This window comes from Silurus meridionalis, chromosome 24 (genome assembly GCF_014805685.1).
Source record: "Silurus meridionalis isolate SWU-2019-XX chromosome 24, ASM1480568v1, whole genome shotgun sequence".
Lineage (NCBI taxonomy): Eukaryota > Metazoa > Chordata > Actinopteri > Siluriformes > Siluridae > Silurus > Silurus meridionalis.
Genome location: NC_060907.1, coordinates 11,560,140 through 11,584,205, shown reverse-complemented (window position 1 = coordinate 11,584,205; position 24,066 = coordinate 11,560,140). Strand labels below are relative to the sequence as shown.

The 24,066-nt window shown below is 37.7% G+C and overlaps 1 protein-coding gene across 1 annotated transcript in view; it reads right to left on the bottom strand.

Annotated features, from left to right (window-relative positions):
- The window catches only part of sorcs3 (sortilin related VPS10 domain containing receptor 3), a 235,965-nt gene that overhangs the window by 27,601 nt on the left and 184,298 nt on the right, over positions 1–24,066 (bottom strand). Inside the window, exons 11-18 of the mRNA XM_046837847.1 lie at positions 21,593–21,695; positions 19,959–20,035; positions 18,254–18,345; positions 16,255–16,362; positions 15,827–15,944; positions 12,616–12,746; positions 4,932–5,045; positions 4,542–4,713 (exon numbers count right to left, since the gene is read on the bottom strand). Coding sequence (XP_046693803.1) covers positions 4,542–4,713; positions 4,932–5,045; positions 12,616–12,746; positions 15,827–15,944; positions 16,255–16,362; positions 18,254–18,345; positions 19,959–20,035; positions 21,593–21,695 — 915 coding nt within the window. The remainder of the gene's footprint in view (positions 1–4,541; positions 4,714–4,931; positions 5,046–12,615; positions 12,747–15,826; positions 15,945–16,254; positions 16,363–18,253; positions 18,346–19,958; positions 20,036–21,592; positions 21,696–24,066) is intronic.

Sequence of the window (24,066 nt, the reverse complement as noted above, 5' to 3'; positions counted from 1 at the left end):
TACTATGGATTTAGGGCAATGTATATATTTCATTTCATTTTATATTTAAACCCATTTAATGAAAAATTGTCTTATTGTAATACTGTAAGAATATATTGTCTTGATGGGGCATGAAAAATAGTATGAGGGACAGACTGTTTGTCCAATCAGGTTTCGGAGGTGGACTGGATTTTGGTGGAGGAACGCGGGAAAAAAAAGAAGGAGAGAGACAGAAAAATGGCGGTGCGGGATGTTTTCTCAGAAAGTATTAATATCTAGACATTTGGATTAAGTTCGTTCAGCCCGGGTATAACGAGTATCATTTTCGATTTGTTCTGAAATCCGACGACCAAAGTGATCGTCGCCCAACAGCAGATCGGGAGAGAGTTCGGGACTCGGCCGACGAGCGAAACTAGACGGATTTCAGTCAGGTGTTATCCTGCGGACTTTTGCGTGCCAGTGGAGTTGCGATCGCCTACAATTTTTTCCGGTATTGTTTTGTTCTCGTCGTGGATGACCTTGCAGCAGGAAGGAATACAACCAGAGAAAACCCTGTTTTACTGAATGAGAATCGTTTGTTTTCGTGAGTAACTTGGAAGCTGAAAAACTTATTCTGAAAGCACCTGTTTGTAGCTGAATGGATGCCTTTTTCTCAAACGTGCACCAACGCTAAGGGCCCCAACTAATTACATACCCGGGTATTTCTATATTTGTGTTTCTACATGTTGTTTTCCTTTTGAACTGACTACTGGGTTATTGGTTTCAATAGTCATTGACTGTCTATTTCAGTTTATTGCCACATCTGTATAAAATATCGTCCAAAGGAACTGACAGGCTGATTTATTTCTGTTTTATTGCTGATATATTTAAATCCCTGTCTGAGTCTAATTTAATATTTCTTTAATTTACTGTTATTATTTTGTTTCACTGCAGATTGGTTTAGAATAATAAATATCTTAATTTTGTTTATAATCCAGGATAAATGTTTCGGGATTTATTGAGAACATACTGATCAACTGTAATTATTACATTTTGGAGGCACCGGCATAGACATTTCTACTGTTTTATTTTATTGTATTTTGGGAAAAGGAACTATAGGTGAAAGGCCAGCATAATTCTCAATCTATCAGCTGGGACCACAGGCTCCTGTGCGCCAAGACCCTATACACTCGTAACCATAAGGGGGGGTTACAATAACATGCTCTATATTAAGTCTGGTTTCACTAATAATACACATACATTTGCATAAAATCCATATTTGTCCATGCCTATGTTGATTAGAGTATTAAAAACGTGAAAAGTATTAATTTAAGGTACATTTAGAACAGATTAAAATGTGCAATTAAGTTGCGATTAATCGTGAGTTAACTTTAATTCAATATTAATATTTTTTTTTTTGTATAGCGATTTTAACAATGAACATTGTCTTAAAGCAGCTTCACACAGATAATGTGGTGATTTAAAGAACAAATTTTATTCATTCTCAAGTAAGTAAGTTTGTCTCTAATGAGCGAGCCAGTGGCAACTGTGGCAGGGAAAAAAACTCCCTGACAGGGAATAAGGAGGAAAACTTGAGAGGAATCAGACTAAAGAGGGAACCCATCCTCATCTGGGTGGCACCGAATGTCCATTTATTACAGTTAAAAGATGTTGAGGTGTGCAGTGTTGATCAAATGCAAACTATAGTCCTGAGTCAGTGTAGCAAACTGTTGACATTTACTACAGTCCAAATCCACCCTCAAAGCTTCTGTTCTTATTCTGTAATTTTATAGACCCCCAGGACGTTGATGTGAAACCATCCAAAGCTGCAAAGAGTGGCCTCCAATCGAAGAAAACACCATCCAGGCCAGAATGAAACAGGCAGATCCGAGAAAAGTAGCAGAAACAGTGGTCATTGGAACCTCAGGAGCATGTTTAACTCATGACAATCATGCGATTAATCACGATGTAATATTTTATTTGATTGACAGCCTGAATATTAATATGACGTGAGGTCCAGTTACCAGCCTGACACTAATACAGGTAGTGGTAATGACTATTTTTTTTACTTAAGTACATGTCAGAGACCAGACTTCTTTACTTGATTAAAAAAAAAGTATAGTCAGTACTTTTACCAGAGTATTTCAAAACATCTGAACTTCTACTTAAGTGAAGAATGTGTGTACTTTTGCCACCTCTGGTTGATTGTACCTCGTGTTTCAGATGCAGTGCGTACTACACTTTAGGACATTTTAAAATTCTAAAATTCAATATTTACAATGTTTACTTTAAAGCCCATAAAAAATGGGGTAAAATATGTTTGCACTTAATTTAAACTTTAAATGTTACGTTTCGAGACGTCTTTGTTTACACTGAAAGAACTGGAAATGGAGTCTAGCCACAACAAAACCTATGAATAAATGTCAGAGCATTGTTGTGTGTGTATGATACAGAGATACAAAAAGAAAGTTGGCATTTGGCATTTAGACTACAGTATAGTTCACTACCCATGTTCTGGCTTGGCTGGAAGTTCAACTTCCCCCTGAACTTCATGACCTGCTACTAAATGTCGCTGCACCACACCAACTGGCTTTGCTAACTGAACTTATCAAAGCTTCAAGATTACCTAGATAAATATTTTCCATACTCTAGACAGAGTACTGATGTTCTGGAAGTTTCTGTCTGGCAAAAAAAATCTAAATATATAAATCTCCTGCTTTGTTAAAATTGTTTCAGGGCTTTCATTTGCATGTGTTGCACCTAGCAAACATGAAATATTTAGGGCCGCTCTACGTCTCCAGAACTCCTGCCATCATGCTTCATGAATATAAATTAAAGTTCAATTCGGCGGGAGGATTCTGTGTCACTGTGTGCTGAAATGTTATAATTCCTAGCATTTCCTCTGTTTCTCTCATTGACTCTCCTCCACCCCCTCCCTCCTTCTACCTTAATGATGGGAATAAGCCCTTGTTTCCTCAGCTCATCACAGCTGTAATGCAGCATCTATGCTGCAGCCAGACCCCCTGAGAGATGCACTTACTTGCCACCTGAGTTTACCTGTGTGTGTGTGTGTGTGTGTGTGTGTGTGTGTGTGTGTGTGTGTGTGTGTGTGTGTGCACGCACATGCACTATAGCAAATACCCAACGTCTGATATCCGGCTTAAGGCTTCATGGGGGAAGGTTTTAAAGAAATCCCTTAACCTGATTTAAACTGTAATATGGTTTATACAGTGTCACCAGAATAAATTATTCTATGAGATGTGGTTTTGCCACAAGGGCAAAGCGATTAAAACAAATCAGCGAATAAATGTGAAAAGCTTTCTATGAAGCCTCTTAATTACATGCATATGTAAGTGATTTTGTCAACTTTAATGCCTTTTTAAGCTATAATAATAAACTGTAATTGACTCACTTACGATGTAAAGATGTAATGAATAACTTAATGCCATGGACTGTAAATATCGATGCAGCAGTTAAAATTAAAAGTATTTTTTAAATAAAACTTTATTAGTGCTCTAATTAAAGCCCTCAAACACATCGTTATGCACTTTGTTTAAATACAGTGCATACACAGTTTATATGTCACCACAAATGTTCAATTCATCGCCTGTAATTGAGTCAACTTTTCCCTTTAGAGCAGAGATGCCCAAACTAGGGGTGTGCCTTATATGATGAACTTGACCAAGTGTAACCTGAGAAGCAAACGAACGGACCCTTACTTAGATAATATTAGGTCTGCTGCAGACCAGCTTCATGTTTCTTAATAAAGCCCACTGGCTTTAAATATAAAATGTTTTACCATATAAAAGAAAAGGTTTGGGCACCTCTGCCTTAGAGGGAAGGGTAACTCTAAACCAATGCAGAGTTCTTCCATCTGGTCATCATTACCCTATAACAAAATATTTCTGTCCTGATATGAATGGCCTCTTAAGCATTTTAATCAACAGAATACAAGGACTAATTAAATAGTTTAATGAGTATGTGCACTTTACAATACTACAGGCAAACATATCTGGACACCTGATCTTCACAACCATATGTACCCATTCCAATACCACAGGTATGGACTTATAAATTGTACTTGTAACTTATGTAATAGTATTAGTTATTAAGGCTTTCATAAGGTTTATCACTAGCTGAGGGCTGGCTGAGGGAATTTTTACCTATTCTAGACAGGCTGTTGCACAGATGGCATATCCTTGTGTATCCTATAGATGTTCAGTGCAGTTGAGCTCTGGGGTTATGGACTGGCGATAATGTACAAACAATCAAACTTCAGTCAATAAAAAATGCTGTTACTGTGTTTTAATGTCACTGCCATCACACTGTTTAATCTGTTAACAAAGTGGATTATATCAGATGTATCATCCTTCCATGACAAAAAAAAAATAAAGAAATAAAGAATTGTGAAAACACATTTCAGGTAGAATATAGTTGGAAACTCCAGTGCGACTTGAAATCATCACTATTATTACTACTTAATGTATATTTTCCAATAGAATCTTTGTTTGTACTGAATCACACCACTTCATTAACTCTATTTTAAGTAAATGAGTGCATTACATTTGTTTTCCTCTACATACCTCTTCCAGTTGTACTATAAAGGTGACATTGGTGCCCATATTTGCTTTGAGGGTGTTGTCATGGGTTGCCAGGTGCAGTCCTCGAGGGGGTCGATTGGGACACTGCTGTTTCCTGGCTGTGTACATGTCTTTAACTCCTTTGGTGCAGTTGTTCGCTGCTACTTTGCGATAACTGACAGGGAATATAATGACATTATCAGTATTTTAATATTCATGTCTCTATTAGTTGTATGCAGAAATGATGGTTTAGCATAATGAGGACATCTGATTGGGATGTCATTAGGGTTATACTGGTATAATATTTCTACATGAGTGGGTGTGGGGGGAAAGAGAGAAAGAGAGAGAAAGAGAAAAGAACTCACAGAAAGACTGAGAGAAAGAGAGACTCACCCTGTGCTGTTAAAGTAGTTCTGGCCCTGACTGCAGCTCCGTGATATGGTGAAGGGATTGTACCAGAATGCAGGCAGACAGTTACCATCTACTCTTCGCTCATAGCCATAATCACTAACAGACACACACAGTCACACAGACAGAGTCAGAGCAAATCAACATCACTGACAGATATTGAGAGGATTGTAATGCAATACAAGATGCTTAAAAACTGAACATGACAACTAAACACTGCAACACAGAGACAGAAAATCTAGAAATATATAAATTGCAACACAAGTCAAAAGTAACTATTACTACAAGTCACAATGTATAAATAAATAACCACAAATTATTTATCAACAAAACACAGTGACCCAAATAATCTATTGCTCATTAAAACATGGCAACACACAACCCAGAAATAATGAAACACCACAGCATATACCAATACAGCAGTGGCAGGCCATCAGGGCCAGCATGGTTTTCTCTCCTGGTCTAAACTCTACCATAATCTCTGTCTTATTTTGTAATATATTTTTGTACATAAATATTTATTGAACATTTTTTCCAGTAGTCTACTGACTTCATTTCATAGCTTTTTCTCCTCCTTGCAGCAGCGCACCAAAGTGTATGTTTCCATTATAGTTTTTTTATCCAAGCAGATTTCAGTCATTACATCATGAGTTGCCAAGTTCAAAGGTATATGTCTCCCTTGAGCCTACATAGTGAATAACTGCAGGTGTAAATTAGCTTGCAATCCATGCTGATGAAAACTGTTGCTTAAACCAATCAGATTTCGACTTGCTGACTCTAAGGCCCTCTAGAATGCGTCCAATAATGTCAGTACATCCTTTGATTGAAAAGTCAGAGAACTCAACCCTTAACTGTAGCAAAGTGCCTAAATATACTTGTGTGGGTTTAATAGCCTTTTTTTTTTCATTTCACAATGGCTTACAGAGGAGAAGAAATTGATTTGGTCACAGATACACTTACATTCAGCAGGTGGATTTTTCAAGAAAAGCTTCACATTGTGAGGAAAGGTCAGCCAAAGCAACTCAAAACTGTTGTTAAGCTTTTTCATGAATCAATTATACTTTTGCTTTTACTTTCCCATAGAATTTGCTCTAAAACACAATTTGTATTTATATTTCAAGTACCCAGGAAGGAAATGCATGGAAAAAGCATTTAAAAATGCATGCTAAAGATGATGTATGGGGGTGGTACAGCTGTGGCTGCAATGAAATGAGACCAGTAAACTGTGTTCAATGGTTTTCTCACTTTATTATTGGCATCGATTTTCACTGTATGAGATACGTTGCATCTGGAAAGTATTCACAGTGCTTCACGTTTTCAACATTTTATGTTACAACCTTATCCAAAATGTATTACATTCATTATATTGCTCAAAATTCACATGTACATAAGTATGTACATGTACATAAGTCCATCTGTGGTAAATTTAGTTGATTGGACATGATTTGGAAAATGCACACACAGTTAACAGTACATGTCAGAGCACAAACCATTTTTATTGTGGATGAAGCCAACAACTTGGTGACCTGTCCCTGGAGGAAATCCAGCACTGAACAGACCTGGCAGTGAACTGGATCCAGCTGGTGGTCTTCACACCACGAGCAGAACAGACGCCACCTGGCGGCATACGACCTCCTCGTGGAGGGAGCTCTGGCATGGGGTCACAAGCCACAGCCTCCACAGCTCCGGATGGGGGTGAAATATGGCACCCCCGAGCTGGGAAAGGGGATCCTTCCTCAAAGGAATCTCCCATCCAGCATGCTCGAGAAGAGCTACCAGGTCCGCGAACCATGGTTTGCTTGACCATCTTGGAGCTACCAGGAGAAGACAGACTCCCAGCAAACTCTCTCCAGAACTCGTGGAAGCAGCACATCAGGGGGAAAGGCATACAAACGCAGCCCCAGCCACGCCTAACCCAAGGCGCCCAGCGCCAGTCGGGCTGGAGGAGCAATGGGGGAACCAGAGAGGACACTGCTCTCAAAGAGAGGAGTTTCCACTGGGCCCAAAGGAGGATTTGGTGCGCCTGCCTGCACAGGGGGCGCGAACGCAGACCTCCCTGATGGTTAATGTAGGAGACCACCGCAGTATTTTCCGTACGGACCAACACGTGGTGACCTCCGAGGTCTGAGAGGAAATGCTTTAGTGCTAGAAGCACGGTCCGTCGTTAGGGTTAAGCGACAACCATGGACTCCCAGCACGGGGCCTAGAGATAGGAACTGGGGATCTCTCCAAACATCTAAGGCATGTAGGCATCACCGCATGACCTGGATGGGTGGAGCTGCCATAAGCCCTAGCAGTTTCTGGAACTGCTTGACAGTGAAAGACTGCCCTTCTCTGACCTTCCTGATGGCCGTAAGGAATGCCACAATGTGCTGCCACAATGTGCTGCAATGACACAAAGTGCTGCGCTGCGCGCACAAAGTAGTCGAATCCCATATGACACAGAGATAGGTGGTTGTCTGTATTGGAGAAAGCACACTCTTCCCAGCGTTCCGTCGAAACCCCACTGCCTTCATGTGGGCGATTTCGATGCCGGACCACCAACTGCTCTAAATGAGCTAGGATCAAACAATCGCTGATGTAGTTGAAGATGCGGATGCCCTGAGACCTCAGGGAAACCAGAGCTGCATTCACACATGTTGTGAAGATATGGGGTGAAAGGGCAGGGCCAAACGGAAGAACCCGGTATTGGTAAGCTTCGGCCCCGAAAGCGAACCTCAGGAACTTCCTGTGAGAAGGTAGAATGAAAACATGAAACATGACTAGTCCTCGGATCTGATTTGCAGCACAACCTGCTTGAGGGTCAGATAGGACAGATAGGGGTGTCCAGATCTCCTGGACGACAAGGATGTCAGGTAAAGACCAAGGAGAGCTCGCTGGGTTAATGGACCAGGTCCCTGAGGGAGAAGAGCAGTGCGGAGCGCCCCTTTTTCATCTAAGCCTTCCTGTTGAAGATGACAGTCCTTAGATCTGTCCGAGCACTGCGCAGGATCCCTCACACGGGGAAAGCGAGTAACGACGATGTGTTTCTGCACCTCCCAGTGGGAGGTGGCGGGTTGCGGTTAGGGCTGCGCCCGGCGAGCAGCCCAATGTGAGCGGCATGGGAGGTACCACTGAAATGCTGCCACCTGTTTCTTATTCTCCTGAAACCTTTCGACCACCGAGCTTATGGAGTGGCCCTGAGAGCCAGATCTGCTGTACCGCAAAGCTTATCAAAATGGCTGCCCAGGGCACCTACCATCTCATGCAGCAGGTCAGCCTGATATGTCTGCAACACTGCCATGGTGTGCAGGGACGCAGCAGCATGACCTGCCGAAGCATAGGCTTTACCCAGGAGCACTGATGTATTGCGTACGTGCTTTATGGGTAATGTTGGGGTCTTAAGGGAGGAGGCGATTCCGGGAGAGAGATAGGTGGCAAGTGTCTCTTCAACCCGCAGCATCACCTCATAACCATGTTCTTTTCGCCCTAATAATTTGGGAATACAACTGGGGGGATGAAGGGGCGGGCCAAAAAAGGCTTAAACAATGACCTGGACACCTTGGATAAAAAAGGGAAGACCCCGACACGGAGTTTGTTTCACGGGTGTCAGAAATCTAATTTACGAGATGAAAGTACTTTCTGCTCACAACCTCCGTAAGCTCCTCGGCTTCTGTATCACAGAGCGCACCTTAAGGACTCTCGGACCATGAGAAATAAATCTTGAACTCTTTAGTGTAAATGCCAAACGTCATATCAGGAGGTAACCATGCACCGCTCATCACCTCGCCAATACCATCCTTACAGTGAAGCATGGTGGTGGCAGCATAATGCTGTGGGGATGTCTTTCAGCGGCAAGAACTGGGAGACCAGTCAGGATCAAGGGAATGATAAATGCAGCAATGTACAGAGTACATTACATACCTCAGACCCCAGACTATGGCAATGGTTCATCTTACATGCCCCTCTTTACCACATTCTTTTTGCTAATTATTTTATGACCAAGGTGCATACTTGGAAAATACAGTTTTCCGCAGATTTGTCAAACTAGATTTGTCAAAAAATAGCAACATATTGAAGAAAAGCAACTGGTACATACTGATTGTGCTAGTCAACAAAAGTGATTATAAACATATTCTTGTATGAGGTTATTTATTGTAATGACAATGTATACATGTGATAAGAAAGAAGACAAATGATATTTCGATTCCTCTGTATGTCTGCACATATGTATGGTGGCATTGACTAAAAAAACTAACCTTAAATAATAAGTACTGAAATTAGATTCAAAGCGGCAGCTGAGATGTTGCTTTTCAGTACTGGTTATGATAAAGTTAATGTGAAAAATACTTATTGGTAAGCTAGCAAATACAGACATAGACTATGCAACAGAGAGACACTGCATCAAATAAAAGTTGAGATACCTTAAAGACAAAAATATTAACACAACCCTGAACTAACTAAACACTGCCACTCAGAACCTTGATCATATAACAAAGAGAAAATAACCTAACAACCTAAAGAAAACTCACTATTCTAACTGTATAATATAGAAAAAACACAAGGCAACACACAGCCTCAACACTGAAACACACAAAACAAAGTAGCATCATAATAAACAGAAATAACTTACAAACAGCAACACACGACTACGGCTTTCAAACTCAAATAAGATGTGACATTATAAACAAAAATAAATAAATAAATAACTCAACACTGCAACACGCCACCTAGAGGCCGCACCAGATTCTAAATACAGTAATATCCAGTTTATCGCGGTAGTTACGTTCCAAAACCACCTGCGATAAACGGAAAACGGACGCCACCCCAAAATAAATAATTAAATTATAATAATTATAAATAATTTTCATTAGTTCAACATTAAACAATTTCCTATAAGTTTTTTTGGTCTATCTGCGAGAGACTGGAAAAATCAGCCAAACAAATTTGGGGGGATTACTCTAACGTATATTGCAAAAAAACACACAACACAGCAACACACAAAACCTTCTACTAAACACAACTTGGTGAAAACAGCATCATAAACACAAAAATGACTCAACACTGCAATGCACAACCTAGACAACTCATTATTCTATCACTGTACATTGCAGAAAAAACACAACACAGCAACCCACAACCCAACATTAAAGCAGACAACATATAGAAAACCTGGGATCATGACAAATTACAACTACAATGCAAGACACAATTTAAAGATTGCAATTTAAAAAGATGTTAATTTCTCTTCTGCTTTTTTTTGACACAATGCTAATATCTGTACTAACAAAACAATTTTGCAATTAGTATTCTTTCAGCTGATAATGAAGTGAAAGTAAAACTCCTGTGATTCCTAGTCATTTTTATTCAACACAAATCTGAGCAAAAATGCATATTTATTAGAACTTGTACAATATCAGCCATAGGCTCATTATATCTTTTCTGTTAGACAGGAAGTCCCAACTGTGTTGTATCCGGTAGCAATAATTACGGCCCTTAATGTTTCGCTGATTGCCTTTTATCTATTTGAAAGTTAATTAAAAGTTTGCTCCATTATAATTAGAAATGCCCACAACTTTGGTTTACTTCTCCACCGTAGACCGAAATCATAAAACGGCAGGAGTGTATTGATAAACCCTCTCAGTCTAGTCAAACATACTTTGTGGGAAATTAATGGATCCGCATTAAACCTCTGCGGTTTGACCTTGTTCAGATGGAATTAATATTAAAAATGTCTGTCTTTTCTAGATAAAAAAAATAAATAAAAAACATCACAACAGCATGAAATTTGCATAGAAATTAAATCTGCGCGGTGGCTCATCTTCGCACGTTGTCACAGATGTTGCCAGCTCGCATCACACAAACGCGCAGCGCACTGAAATGTTCTTTCCTGTCCAGAACAGACAGTGACATTGAACGTGACGCTGTATGGAAATCAAAGCACGTTACGCGGTTTTTACACTTTTTTAAATTTGCGCTTTCTTTATTTCCCGTCCTTGTTTGTGCTATTGGTAGAACTGGTTAAAATAGAATAAGCAGCTCCAACAGCTCGATTAATTTTATGTGAAAAAAGGTACCAAGGTGCCCTATTGTTCACAACATTCAATACTTGATATAATGAGGGGGTCCTTTAGATTTCTATCATTCTAGATGGGGTTCTTGGGTGCAAAAAAAAGAAATCTTCAGAGACCAAACACTGACAAACACTGATTGAATTGATTCAAAATGTAGAGTCACTACATTGTTATAGAACTTTTTATATGGAGGTTGTAGGTCAGTGGTTAAGGCATTGGACTCTGCATTGGAAGGTCACAAGTTGGAAGGTCACAGCACCACTAAGCTGCCCTTGCTGGGCCCTTAAGCAAGACCCTTAACCCTCAGCTGCTAAGTCGCTCTGCATAAAGGCTTTTTTCAAACGCCATAAATGTAAATGGATACTGCAAAGATTGAGATTGTAATAGACATTAATTGTACTGTAGTAACCATATTATTTATTTGTTTGTTTGTTTAAATATTTGATCCAAAATCGAGTAGCTTTTATTGTCATTTCATTTATATACAGTACAGTATCCAATAAAACTAAATAATGTCCCCTTAGGACCCAGGTGCTTCATGCAACAACAGAAACTAGCACAATATAACCCACACAGACACACACGAAACTAAGCAGGACACTACATGAAGTGCAAATGTGTGGAAAGTTTTAGTATAAACTACACAACACAATAACATGTCTGTAAAGCACCAGCCATAATAACAAATATGCAAATAAACTATTAGTATTGGGAATATCTGATCATTTTAGTGATTCTTAGAATCTTGTTCATCAAATAAACTAACCTTTTTTTCATTTAAGTTCATTGTGTTCCTTTAATACTTTAATTGCCTTGATAGCGTTTATGGAAATCACGTGACAAAAGAAAGAACGACTCGAAGAGTCGAGGTGTAAACTGCTCGATCCGTATATAGCCTATGGAGATTTTGTAATGCTTTGCTCATCCACGTCCAGTAGAAAATGACCCAATCATTTTTTAGACTTGTTCTTGTGAGTCTCATTAAAGACACGTTCAAAATGAACGACCTATCGTTACTGATTGATTGTGAAAAAAATGTCAAGAGTGATTTTTTAGACATTTTTATCTAAATAATCAAATTAAGCACATTCCTAAACAAATACAACCATATTATTCCTTTTTTTTTCTTTATATTTATTTATTATGAATAATTAATTTTAGTTTTTTAATCGCAAAGGATAGTAATCACCAACACTGCTGGTGTTTTGAGAATATTATGGTTATTAATTACTCGTCATAGTTGTAAACCTAATTGGCTTGTCACTTGAAAGGGAATGCAATAATGCTAACTTTAATATGACTATAATTTTAATTTAATTTAATTTTTTTAATTTTAAGCTCCAACAGCACGATTAATTTAATATGAAAAAGGCACAGAGTTGCAATATTGCTCAAAAGATTTAAATCTGTGCTGGGCTAATGAGGTGGCCCTTTAAATTTAGATGGGGCCCTTGGATGCTAAAATTCAAGAGTAATCCTAAACTAGATCATGGGCTTCTTCATAGCTCAATCAGTAACAATCAGCATCTATCATTAATGCAATAATATTTCATTTCTTATGGAAAGAAATAGAACGAGTGAGTTTGTATTGAATGTACCAGTACAGTTTCACTTACCATTCAAAATCATGCGCTCTACAAATGCAAGGCTCAGCCGATAGGATCCTCGTCTCCTTTCCCATCATGCAGTAGTTTCCCGGGCGGCGCTTGATAAAGATCTGTTTTTGGCCCATTACACATGGCTCACCCTGAGACACAAAACAGAAAAATAAATATTAGATAATAATCCTGGGCTATAGATTTACTCGATGTGCTTTAGGGTCATTTGTGTTAATAGTTAGGAAATAGAGAATGCTTAAGCATTATTTAAACTTGTTCCTTCCCCATGCTGTGCGTCTCTAATTTTACTCATCGTGGGGGGGATCGGTGCTGACTTTCGCTACCGTTCTGAACATCCTCATCCGTTCTGCACTACACACTGTATACTATGCACATTAACACTTTGAGTCAACAGGACTTTGCATAGACACTTGCACAGATTTATGCCTTATTGCCTATGTTTGTGGATACTGCTGGAAGCTGTAAATCTATATCTATCTATCTATCTATCTATCTATCTATCTATCTATCTATCTATCTATCTATCTATCTATCTATCTATCTATCTATCTATCTGAAGCTAGAGAGGTGCAAATTTTAGGCAATTTTAAGCAATTTGGCTTAATAAATTAGAAGACATATTGCAAACATTTCATCTTGACATGTTTGCTTGAACTCTGCTACAGGTCACATGCTTGCTTCAGAAACTCTGGATCCTGACAGGGTCATGAAAAGACATATTTTCAGATCATTTACTTTTGAGTCTACCATCAAGAACACATGAATATTTATTTTGCATAAAAAGATCATTATAATTTATCATTGATTTTTTTTTTCTATTAATTTTTCTTTGCTTTATAACTGCTTTAAATAGTTTACATATTGTTAATATATGATAGTTATGAGCTTCCTCTCTGCTGCATTAAAAGAGTCTATTTGGTAAGGTCATTGGGAGGCTTGGTAGCCAATCCAGATTAAGATTTGGAACTTGAATGTTAGTCTTCAGAAATAGTCATATAAGTTCAAACATTGTGTGAGAATTTCTGCAGAGACAGTGTATTAAAAATGATTTTATGTAGGTTCTTAGGTTGATAATATGCTTGTTTGTGTGTGCAGTTCAAGCCTATGAATTTAACAAATTTCTCCTGAACAGCTAAAGCAATACAATCGCTGAAATGACCATTATATTCTATTGCTTTGAATTTTCTAAATTTCAGGTTATGGCACTAGTTTAGCTCTTTCACTTCCCTTGCTTATTCGAGTGGTGTCTTCTGCACAAGTATCTTATATGGTACTTTACATGACAATCATGTGGACAGTACAGCTGTGCACACCAGCACAAGCCAAGCTGTAACAAACCACAATTTATTTTCCATAGGTATGTGGCTGTGAAAGAGTGGCCATGTGTAAAATGTGTATGGAAGGAGGAGTTGGCAAGAATAAATAAGTAATTAGTGACTAAAAAGTTTAAAACAATAGGTAGTCAATTATTCAGGAAGGAGAAAGGATTTTCTTTTCTTTAGGACAGGACACATTGGTGATCTTTTAAAACCACACTGAAACCACAGTGAGAGACAAATTACAAATGTCAATGTCTAAGCGAAAAATAAAAAACTATAAGATTTGAGTGTGACATTGCTTAACAGCAAATAATGTGATGACAACTAAGTAATCACTGGATATTTAAAAAAAATTTTAAAACCTTTTACTAGCCCTAATGCTTCTACTGAGCACATGCTTGTATCATTCGTTATCCTCTACACAACTGCTGTGGTGCTGTCCATAAGGCTATAGCATTACAGTTTTTCTAGCGTTTGGGGTAATATTAGGTGATGCAAAGTTTCACAAAATACAGGTACTGACTCAGCACATTCAAACTCCTGACACAATAAGCCTAGCCTGTTGATTTTAAGGCATTCCTGAATTTTGGATTCCTATTCTACAGTCATTGTGCATTGCACGTTCTTCCAAATGACTTCTAAACACTTTATTTGTTGCTTGTAAGACAGGAGTAAGTGGTTGGACTGACCAAAGTTATGTTACAGGAGAAATCTGTATACCCCACTATATTGTACAAGAGTATTACTATCAAGAGTATTATCGCCCCTTATTGGTCAACATGCTAATTGCATGGCCTTAAGGCTGCATTAGTTAAAATTGAAGACAGGGTTACAGTTCAACAAATGAACCATCAGTGCCTCTGCTTGTGGATGGTAAATATACATTCATAATACAAAGGGCAACCTGTCCACCCACCCAATATGTAAAATGGTTGCAACCAAATTGTCCTGTTCTGTTGAGCAGAATGGAAAAACTACAACCAAGAAGTCTGTGATCTTATCCACAATAGACCAATGTGGGTACATGCTTTTAATACAGCCAAGAGGCATATTTGTTATTTTATGGGACCCGAAGGTGAACTGATTGAACAAGTCAAATCAGGAATAAAAGCCTGCAGCCATACCAAACCCTGTGTGGATATGATTGAGGACCCCTGCCCTAACTTCATCTTTGTGCCTTGCTGTGCTGTTTTTGTAAAAGCAGGCACCATCTATGTAATCTTTCCAGTTGTCTCCATTTAACAAACGCTTAGAAATCATCAGTTTGTATAACCCTGTCATGTTACTAGGCCAAACCAATCTTAACAAAACAAATAGGGTTTTCATATACATTTGAGAGTGATTCCAGTAATGTAGTTTATCAAGTTTATTGTCAACAAAATGGACATTAGCTAGAAAGAGGGTTGAAAGAAAGGCACCTAGAGGCACCTACATAGTGCTTACACTCCATCTTGTTTCACTCGACTCTGGCTAAATCTGTGATGTGTAAGATGTGTGTATAAAAGCTTTAGTAATGTCTGGTGGTCTTGAATGCACAGGACTCTTTGTGCACAGAGGAAGACAAACACCATAGCACAGTTCACAGAATCACAAGTACAGTACTATTAAAATGGAAATATACTGTATAAGAAGCCATGATAAAAAGCAGCATGTCACCATAGTACAGTATTGTCTTGGGGATTCACAATTTCTATTTGAATATCCAATCACTTTTTAAAATGTGCATACATTTCCATATGTTTGACTTTTCATAAACATCCAGTTGAATACTTTTCCATGCTTTCCCAAACCGCACAAGAATCCTGTTACGGTAATGACATTGATCCTGATTATGATTCTCTGAAATCTGGTGTAGTGGCTTGATTTTGTATTACCAAACAGTTTCCTACCTGATTGTGCAAATGCCATGTTTGGTAGTCTCCTTCAGCACAGCGCTTGGTAAACAGGGACTTGTAGTCGATTTTGATCAGCTGCCACTCAGAGCGATCACTGAAGTGTCCGAAAAACCTAGCAGAGCAAAAAATACTAAAAATCAGAATTAAGGAAACTGTGATAGACAAGGTCCCTGTTGTATGAACAACAACAAAAATCTAAAAGCAAATCAAGATGGTTTTGTTGGTCAGGTCTTCTGAGGGACCAGTCAGTTAAAAGAGGCATCTGTAAAATGGATGGAATAAAAAAAGGAATCTGAAAATAATTAACCTTTGGCTGTTTGGGGTCTTTGTCTTTATCCTTGTCATGGCTTTTTAAATAGCGAGAATGGGATCAAGAGAATAAGTGTAAAGAAAATAAAAAAGTGAAAGTGTTGAACACTTACGTAAGTATCTGATTTTCCATTCCTGGCTCGACCAGAACACCGTCCACAAACAGAGGCATGGCTGAGAAAATATGATGTGTCCACTGTCTTCCTTCATCAAAGCTGATCCTAGAATAGACATGGGTAATATGATTAAACATTTTCTACTAAACACTACTATTAAGTAATCCTCATTAAAAAGTGCTGATAAGTTGTGTATTATTGTCAGGGATCCACCAGCCACACCCTTGCCAACCCCTCCAATCACTCCAAGCAGCTCACCAACTTACTAATCATCCACTCCTGGTCCAAATCAGTCACCACGCTATAAAGACCCTGTTTATCCACATGCTCATCGTCCGTTCTACAGTTTAGGCTTGCGAACATTCAGGACTGCCCAAACTACTACGTTTGGTTGTTGCTTAGCTTACTAGCTTCAGTGTGTTATTCTGTGCTTTCTGCCTTGCCCTTTTGTTTTGCTTTCTCATTAAAAAGCCTTTGTTTGAATTCACTCGGTCTCCAGAACGTTCTTAGTGCCTGACAATTATATCTTGAATTTATTTTTTTCCAGCATATCCCAAAGTGTTTTATTCCTCTCATACCACAGCTATTTGCTAATCATTAAAACTTAATAATATATTTAGATATGGTTTTGTTGCTGTAGTATCAACCAATTTGTGGTACACTCTCCACATATGTGCTAATAATACACTGATTTTTAAAAAGGTGTTATTTTATACACTATGCTTTCTGTAATTTAATATTTATAACAGGCGTCTCCAATGTTAGACTAACAATACGTTTCCTAACATGGAAGACTCTTCAAAACAGAGGACTTTGGCAACATAACAGCATGACATGGAAAAAAAGAAGCTGTTGCAAGAAATTCTGCTTATAGCTGCTATAACATGCCACTACATTACATTTAACTTTAATTGGTTAAACCTCCTCTGTAATATTTTATATATAATTAATGTTAAATAGATATTTTTATTTGATTTGATATAAACTATTCTCCACAATTCAGGTTTTCCAAGCTAGGTTTTTTTTTATTGTTTGTATGTGAATATTGTTTGCAGTGCTAATTAAAGTGAGAAATCAACAATTACTATAAAACTGAACTGAGGCAGATAGCAAACAAACAGTGTTCAATGTCACTGATAAAAAATCTATTTCTGTAACCTGAGGAAGCTGGTAAACTTTTTTTTTTTTTTAAGAAAAAAATATATAGAAATGAAAGGTTTTAGTAAACCTATGTGACGATAAAGACAAAGCAAAACAAAAGGGGCCCTCTTTTAGCAATAGTGAGAGACGAAGGAGGAAGAGCTAAGAGTTGATGGGGGAAAAAATAACGGAAAACTTTGACTCTGACAGCTTTTTAGTTCCACCTCAGAGGTGCTAACAGTGGAGTAGCACATGTGTGACAAGGTTTAACAACCTTACTGAAGAACGACACCAAAGTCCCTTTGCTACTTCAAAACTAGCAAAGCTTCGGAGGGAGACAGCGGGTTGACATGCATCCCTTACTGGCTGGGACGTGACTTAAAATCATAGTAGCAGGGAATGAGACAAATGCTTTCAATACATTTGGCCAGGGATGACTACCTCGCCTGGCTTGCTCAAGAGAAACTGAATTGAAGATAGCACACTCCAACAATTCTATCGCTCTGGGCATTAAAGGCGAGTGAAGGAAAAAGAAAACTCGGAGGATTAAAGGGCACCAAAGCAGAGATTTGAGATCTCCGATTTGAAGAGTGTGGTAATTCCAGGGGATAAGCAAGGAATTCCATAGAGACTATACAGTGGATTTGCTTGTTTGAAAAAGACCTTTAAGCATCATTCTTGGGAAGATTCACAAAATTTTTTCACAATTAGACACAAAGAGTTTCAAGTCGTTAACATAAACCCTCCTCAAAAAAATGAACCCTTACTAGGATCATGATTTCCCTTAAGAATTGACTTAAATCAGGAGTACAGTTGGCAGACTGTTACTTTTGCAGATTAGCCCTTTAACACATACCAGAAGTGCCTTGTGGGAACTGTGGGCTGTTTGACTGCAAGTAGAGCTCCGGCTTTATCCAAAAACCAAACATTGTGCTCCTCATCAAATACCTGCAGAAAAGTGCAAAATGTATATTCATATCCATTTCAAACTGTGGGAATGAATCTCAATAGTATCAGTGAATACTCTGTATATAAAGTTTTGAAGCTCAAAATAGCTTCTTATTTTTTTTAATTAAACAGTTTTAACAGTATGTGTGTGTGTGTGTGTGTGTTTATATATATATATATATATATATATATATATATATATATATATATATATATATATATATATATATATATGGCTGTCAAAATGAAAGCGTTAACACGTTAAGCAAATTCATTTTAACAGCACTAATTTTATTTAGTGATTAATGCAGCGTGTATTTCTGTCACGATTTTTTTATTAAAAATATAAATAAATAAATGTTAATACAAAAGAGGCAAAATTAAAACCAACACAACAATGATGAGGAGGTGATGGGTAGGTATGGCCTTAAGGAGAGGAATGTGGAAGTGCAGATGGTGGTAGATTTTGCTAAAAGGATTGAAATGGCAGTAGTGAACACTTATTTTAAGAAGAAGGCGGAACAGAGGCTGACGTGTAAGAGTGGAGGAAGGTGCAAACAGGTGGACTATGTTCCATGTAGGAGATGCAACTTGAAGAAGATTGGAGATTGTAAGGTGTTGGCAGGGGACAGTGTAGCTAGGCAGCATCGGATGGTGGTCTGTAGGATGGTTTTGGAGGTGAAGAAGAAGTGAAGGTGAAAAGAAACCCTTTTCTCCTTCCTTAGTGTCCAACTTCTCATACAGCTCCTCATATGCCTTTTCCTTAGCTTTTGCCACATCCTTCTTCACCTGCTGCCGCAACTCCTTGTTCTCCTACCTACTTTTTTTCATCTCTCTGCCGATCCCAATTCTGTTCAGCAACTATTTTAGTATATCTTCCTAAGGGAAAATACTATAGAAATTTGATCTATAGACTTGGATATATTTTAGAGTAGCGAATGTGCTGCTTGTATAGCAGTACAGATTTACTGTTCTCTAAACGCAAGTAACATAAAGCCATTATTGTCAAAATAGCTGGCAACAAAAGTAAAATACCCTTAGTGAATGTCAAACACTGTGTCCAAAGTGTCAATATTTTGTGTGAGCACCATTGTTATCTTGCAAAGATGATTCCTGAAATGCGAGGGGTGTACTCACTTTTGTAAGATACTGTGTGTGTGTGTGTGTGTGTGTGTGTGTGTGTGTGTGTGTGTGTGTGCGTGTGTGTGTGTATGCGTGTGTATGTATGTGTGTAGTGTATAATCCAATTTGGAGAATTTGTAGTGAGCAGATACAACATAAACGTTTTCCTTTAATAAAATGTACACCTTCCACTGCTGTCAATGCACAATAGCAAACTACTCGAATAAAATGTGCCTTTTTCTGTTTTGCAAACTAATGAGAACAGCAGAACAGCAGCCTTGTAGTTTACTGGTAATGTAAATTCAGTAAACAAATTATCAGCTGATGTAAAAATATTAAATACAATCATTTGTCTACATCTCAAGGGCATGTAGTATAGTCTTAAGGAGTAAAGTGAAGGATATAGCAGAGAATAATCGACTCATGGCTGTTATTTAGTGTTTGTATGGCAGCTATAAATTAACGTTATCAGCACTTTCAAGTCCACATACCTGTCTCCAGGTATTGCCAGCATCTGATGATATGAACATTCCGACATTATTGTAAGAGAGCTCAGAGCCCATATTGCCTGAGGGGGGGAAAAGCAAAGGCAAAATTCAAAAGCAGTGGAAATTTGACAGCCATAAAATATTACTATTAATTTTTTTTTTTTTTTGAGACACTGGGCACATTTCCAGGTAACCTGCATTCAAAGTGGTCATGACCCAACATACAGTCAGATGTCATTCATTTTTAATGATTCATGCAGGACACAAAGCCCACTAGAGACACAGTGGCTTGAGCGAAGCATGGTGAGAAAATGGTGCCAGTGTGAGCACAGGGTTGCAGAGCTATTTCCAATTGATAAAAATGTCCTGTATACAGCATATAAACTTGAGTTTAGTATCTAAATACTTTTATTTCTAAAATGTTTTTTATTTTTATTTTTATATTTGAAAAAATAAACACATTTGATCCTAAACCATTTGGTATTTTTGAATTTTTTGCAAGAATAGTACAAAAAGCAACTTAATGCAATAATGCAACAACTGTGTTCCCTGTCTTTATCTTTATAAATTATGAGAGGTTAAGTGATCGAGATAAGGCCTGAATTTAGGAGCCCTTCATGAGGAAATATAAATAATTCCAATGTACAAGTTTACAAACGTGCATACACTATGTGGACAAAAGTTTGTGGACACATGATAAGATAATTCATATGTGCTTTTTGAACATCTCATTCCACATTTAGTCCCCATTTGCTATTATTAAAACCTTGACTCTTCTGGGAAGATGTTTGACTAGATTTTGAGGTGTGTTGTGGAGATTTGTGCTCATTCAACCACAAGGGCATTAGTGAAGTGAGGTACTGATGTGGGTTGGGAAGGCCTGGGGTGCAGTCATTGTTCCAGTTCATCTCAAAGGTGTTCCAATTCAATTAATCCAATTAATCCCAAAGCTTTGGGTCTCCTAGTATAAGTTGTGGGAAGATTTAATGCTACCACACTTAAAAAAAACATTGTATATCAGATCTTTGTGTTAACTGTTTGGGGAAGATCCACATATGTCTGAAAAAGTCAGTTGTCCAAATTCTACTGTCCATATAGTGTATAAAGTTAGTTACTGTAGCTTTGTCATGATCGTAAGCAGTAGAATGTTTGACTCGTGAATCTTTGAATCTAAACGTCTGTGTGTGAAATCTGTGGCCTTTTTTCACATTCTGTAATGATGAGATTTGAACACACATGCAGCATTACTGTATAAGCTTAAAAGGGCTTTGAAGGATTTGTAGATTTGCCAGGTCCTAGTGGCATGAGTGATGTTTACACAAGTAAACATTAGAGAGAAGGACAAGCGCATCGATGCATATTGACACCAGACATGTTTGCAAACAGCTTAACTTAATTTATTTAAGTAATTGATTGCACACAAGCCCAAACATACAGAAGTACATGCTCATTTGTAAGCCTGAGGAAGAGCACACACCTGACATTGCGACTGGAAATAATATATTTATTATGTATACTTAAAAAAAAAAAAGGATGATAAAACCTAAAATAAGCGGTGTTCATATATATATGTATATATGTCAGATGTGCTCATTTGGTATTTTCATTAATTAATTAATAAAAACTATTTTTTTTACCTATAGCGAGGATCACTCCTGGAACCGAGTTCTTGGTAGTAATACTTCCAGAGACGTAAGGGTTTTCTGACATCTGTAGCTGAAGGTGTAGCGAACAAAATGGCTGGAACAGAGAGAAATGACACATAGCCATAGAGAAGTTATTATGTGGCTGTCTATCAGACTGCGCCAATGTGACTTTGTAGGCATTACACGGAATTGAGTTCTTGGAAAGGAAAAAACACACTTGAGTCACCTTGCGAGAATCATTTGCGTTTGATGCAGCATGTTAAATTAACCTGCTCCAGAACTTTGACATAATTTGGATATTATAGAAAAAGATTGACTTGCTCCTTTTTTTTTAATACAGTAGTCGACTAGTACACGACAAACTGAATTAATTCTCTAGGAGAGTTTTAAAATAAAAAAAAGTACTGCTTTATTACAATCGCATGTCATTCTTCATTTTCATAAATATGTGACAGTCTGAGAAAACCACTCATATGTTGCTGCGGCCTAATTACAAATGTTTCCCTAAAAAGTTGGTTCAGAATAACAAACATAGGCTTCAGTCTGTCCAAAGATGTTTTAAATGGTAGCTTTCCTCTTCCTCATGCAATGACTGTCATGACATGAGCATCCTAATGCGCCATAAAGAAATGGGCATAGTCCTAATAGATTGAGTTTGTAAACCATCCAAATGCCAGATGTCAGTAATGTGTGATGCACACAGGGCATCAGTGTTTATTAAGCAGATATTTAAGCACTGACACTGGGTATCACTTGAGCCAGGACTGATAATGAGGCTTGGGTTTATTAAATACTAGGAAACTCAGGAAACAAGGCCAAACAGTCTGATTATGATCAAACTAGACTTGTTTTCCAACATGATTATGATCTTTGGTAAAGAGTCATTAATGATAGATTTTTTCCATGAATAGATTCAGTTACAAATGGATAAGGAATTTATTTGTGCTGGTCTTCTCAGGAATAATATGGAATTAAATATTTTATTGATATATCAAAGTCGAGTTAATGTGAGTTTAAATAATTTCAATTATACACTATGTGGACAAAATTAATGGGACACCTAACTTTTCTAAACAGATGTACATTTTCCTCAACCTTATACCACAGAGTTAGTGAAAACACGTTTGATGCTGTTTTACTAAATGTTCCTATCTCTTGTTCTATGGGACCCAAACTTCTCCAGCATGACAGTGCTCCCTTGCACAATTCCAGCTCCATTAATATAAGATTTAAAAGGATGGAGTGGAAGATCTTTAGTGACCTGCTACAGAGCTCTGACTGCACACCAGACCTTCTCTCCCTACATCAGTACCTGACTTTACTAACACACTTGTGACTGATTAAGCACAAATCTCCACAACCTCACTCACAAACAAAATATAGTGGAACATCTTCCCAGAAGTGTGGAGATTATTATAACATCAAATGGGGAATAAATGTAGAATGGTACATATAAATGTTTAGTCAAGGTGTCCACAAACCTTTGTCCATATAGTAAACATAGGGGTCACTTGTTCTTTTTAAAAATCTTAATGTGTAAAGGCCAATATGTAGAGAGACAGCCATGTTTGTTAATATCAATATCATATAATATGCAAACAAATACTGTATTCTAAAAGCAATTTTTTTTTAAATTATGTTTTTTTTTTTTTTTAGTTCAATTTAATGGAGCATAAATGGTTTTTTTTCCAATTTCTATCTTTCTAAAACTATCAATTTAGTTTGTATTTAATTTTAGTATGATTTAAGTTTCTAATATCTGACATTTGCTCAAAGCCTTATTATTTACGTGTATTTGACCCTGTACAAAAAAGAAATAAAAGACACGATTATCCAATATTTAATAATCTAAAAGTCACTTAATGTTGAATTTAGCTGCTTTTACATTTTCTACAACTCAGAACTTCAACTACGAATGGTCCCCGAGTTACGATGGTTCGACTTTTGATTTTCCGATCGTACGATGATGATAGTGATAAAACAAAATTTTACGCAGCAGGCAGCAGCATACGATGGACGTGCAGCTGGAAAGGGGCGTATCTCTCGCCCTGTGAGATGCCCCGCTCTCGCTAGCGTTTGACTGAGTAAAGTTGTCTCAGTGTGTATTTTTTCAAACAGCAATTTTAGTTATAAAAGCATGTCTTCCAAGCGCCCAAGTATGTCTCCTGCTGGTAGTGAAAAAAAGAAGAGGAAAGCTTTCAGTTTCTAGCAGAAAATGAAAATTATAAATCAGCATGAAGCAGGAAAGGCTGTCACAGTACCTTAGATACCATAGTATCTTCAACTTATGATATTTTTGACTTATGATGGGGGTCATCGTAACATATCTCCATCGTAAGTAAAGGAGTACCTGTAAACATGCAGCATTAAATATATACTTTCAAAAGCCTAGTACCTTAATAATGCTGCTTAAATCTGGAAAAAATAGATAGATAGATAGATAGATAGATAGATAGATAGATAGA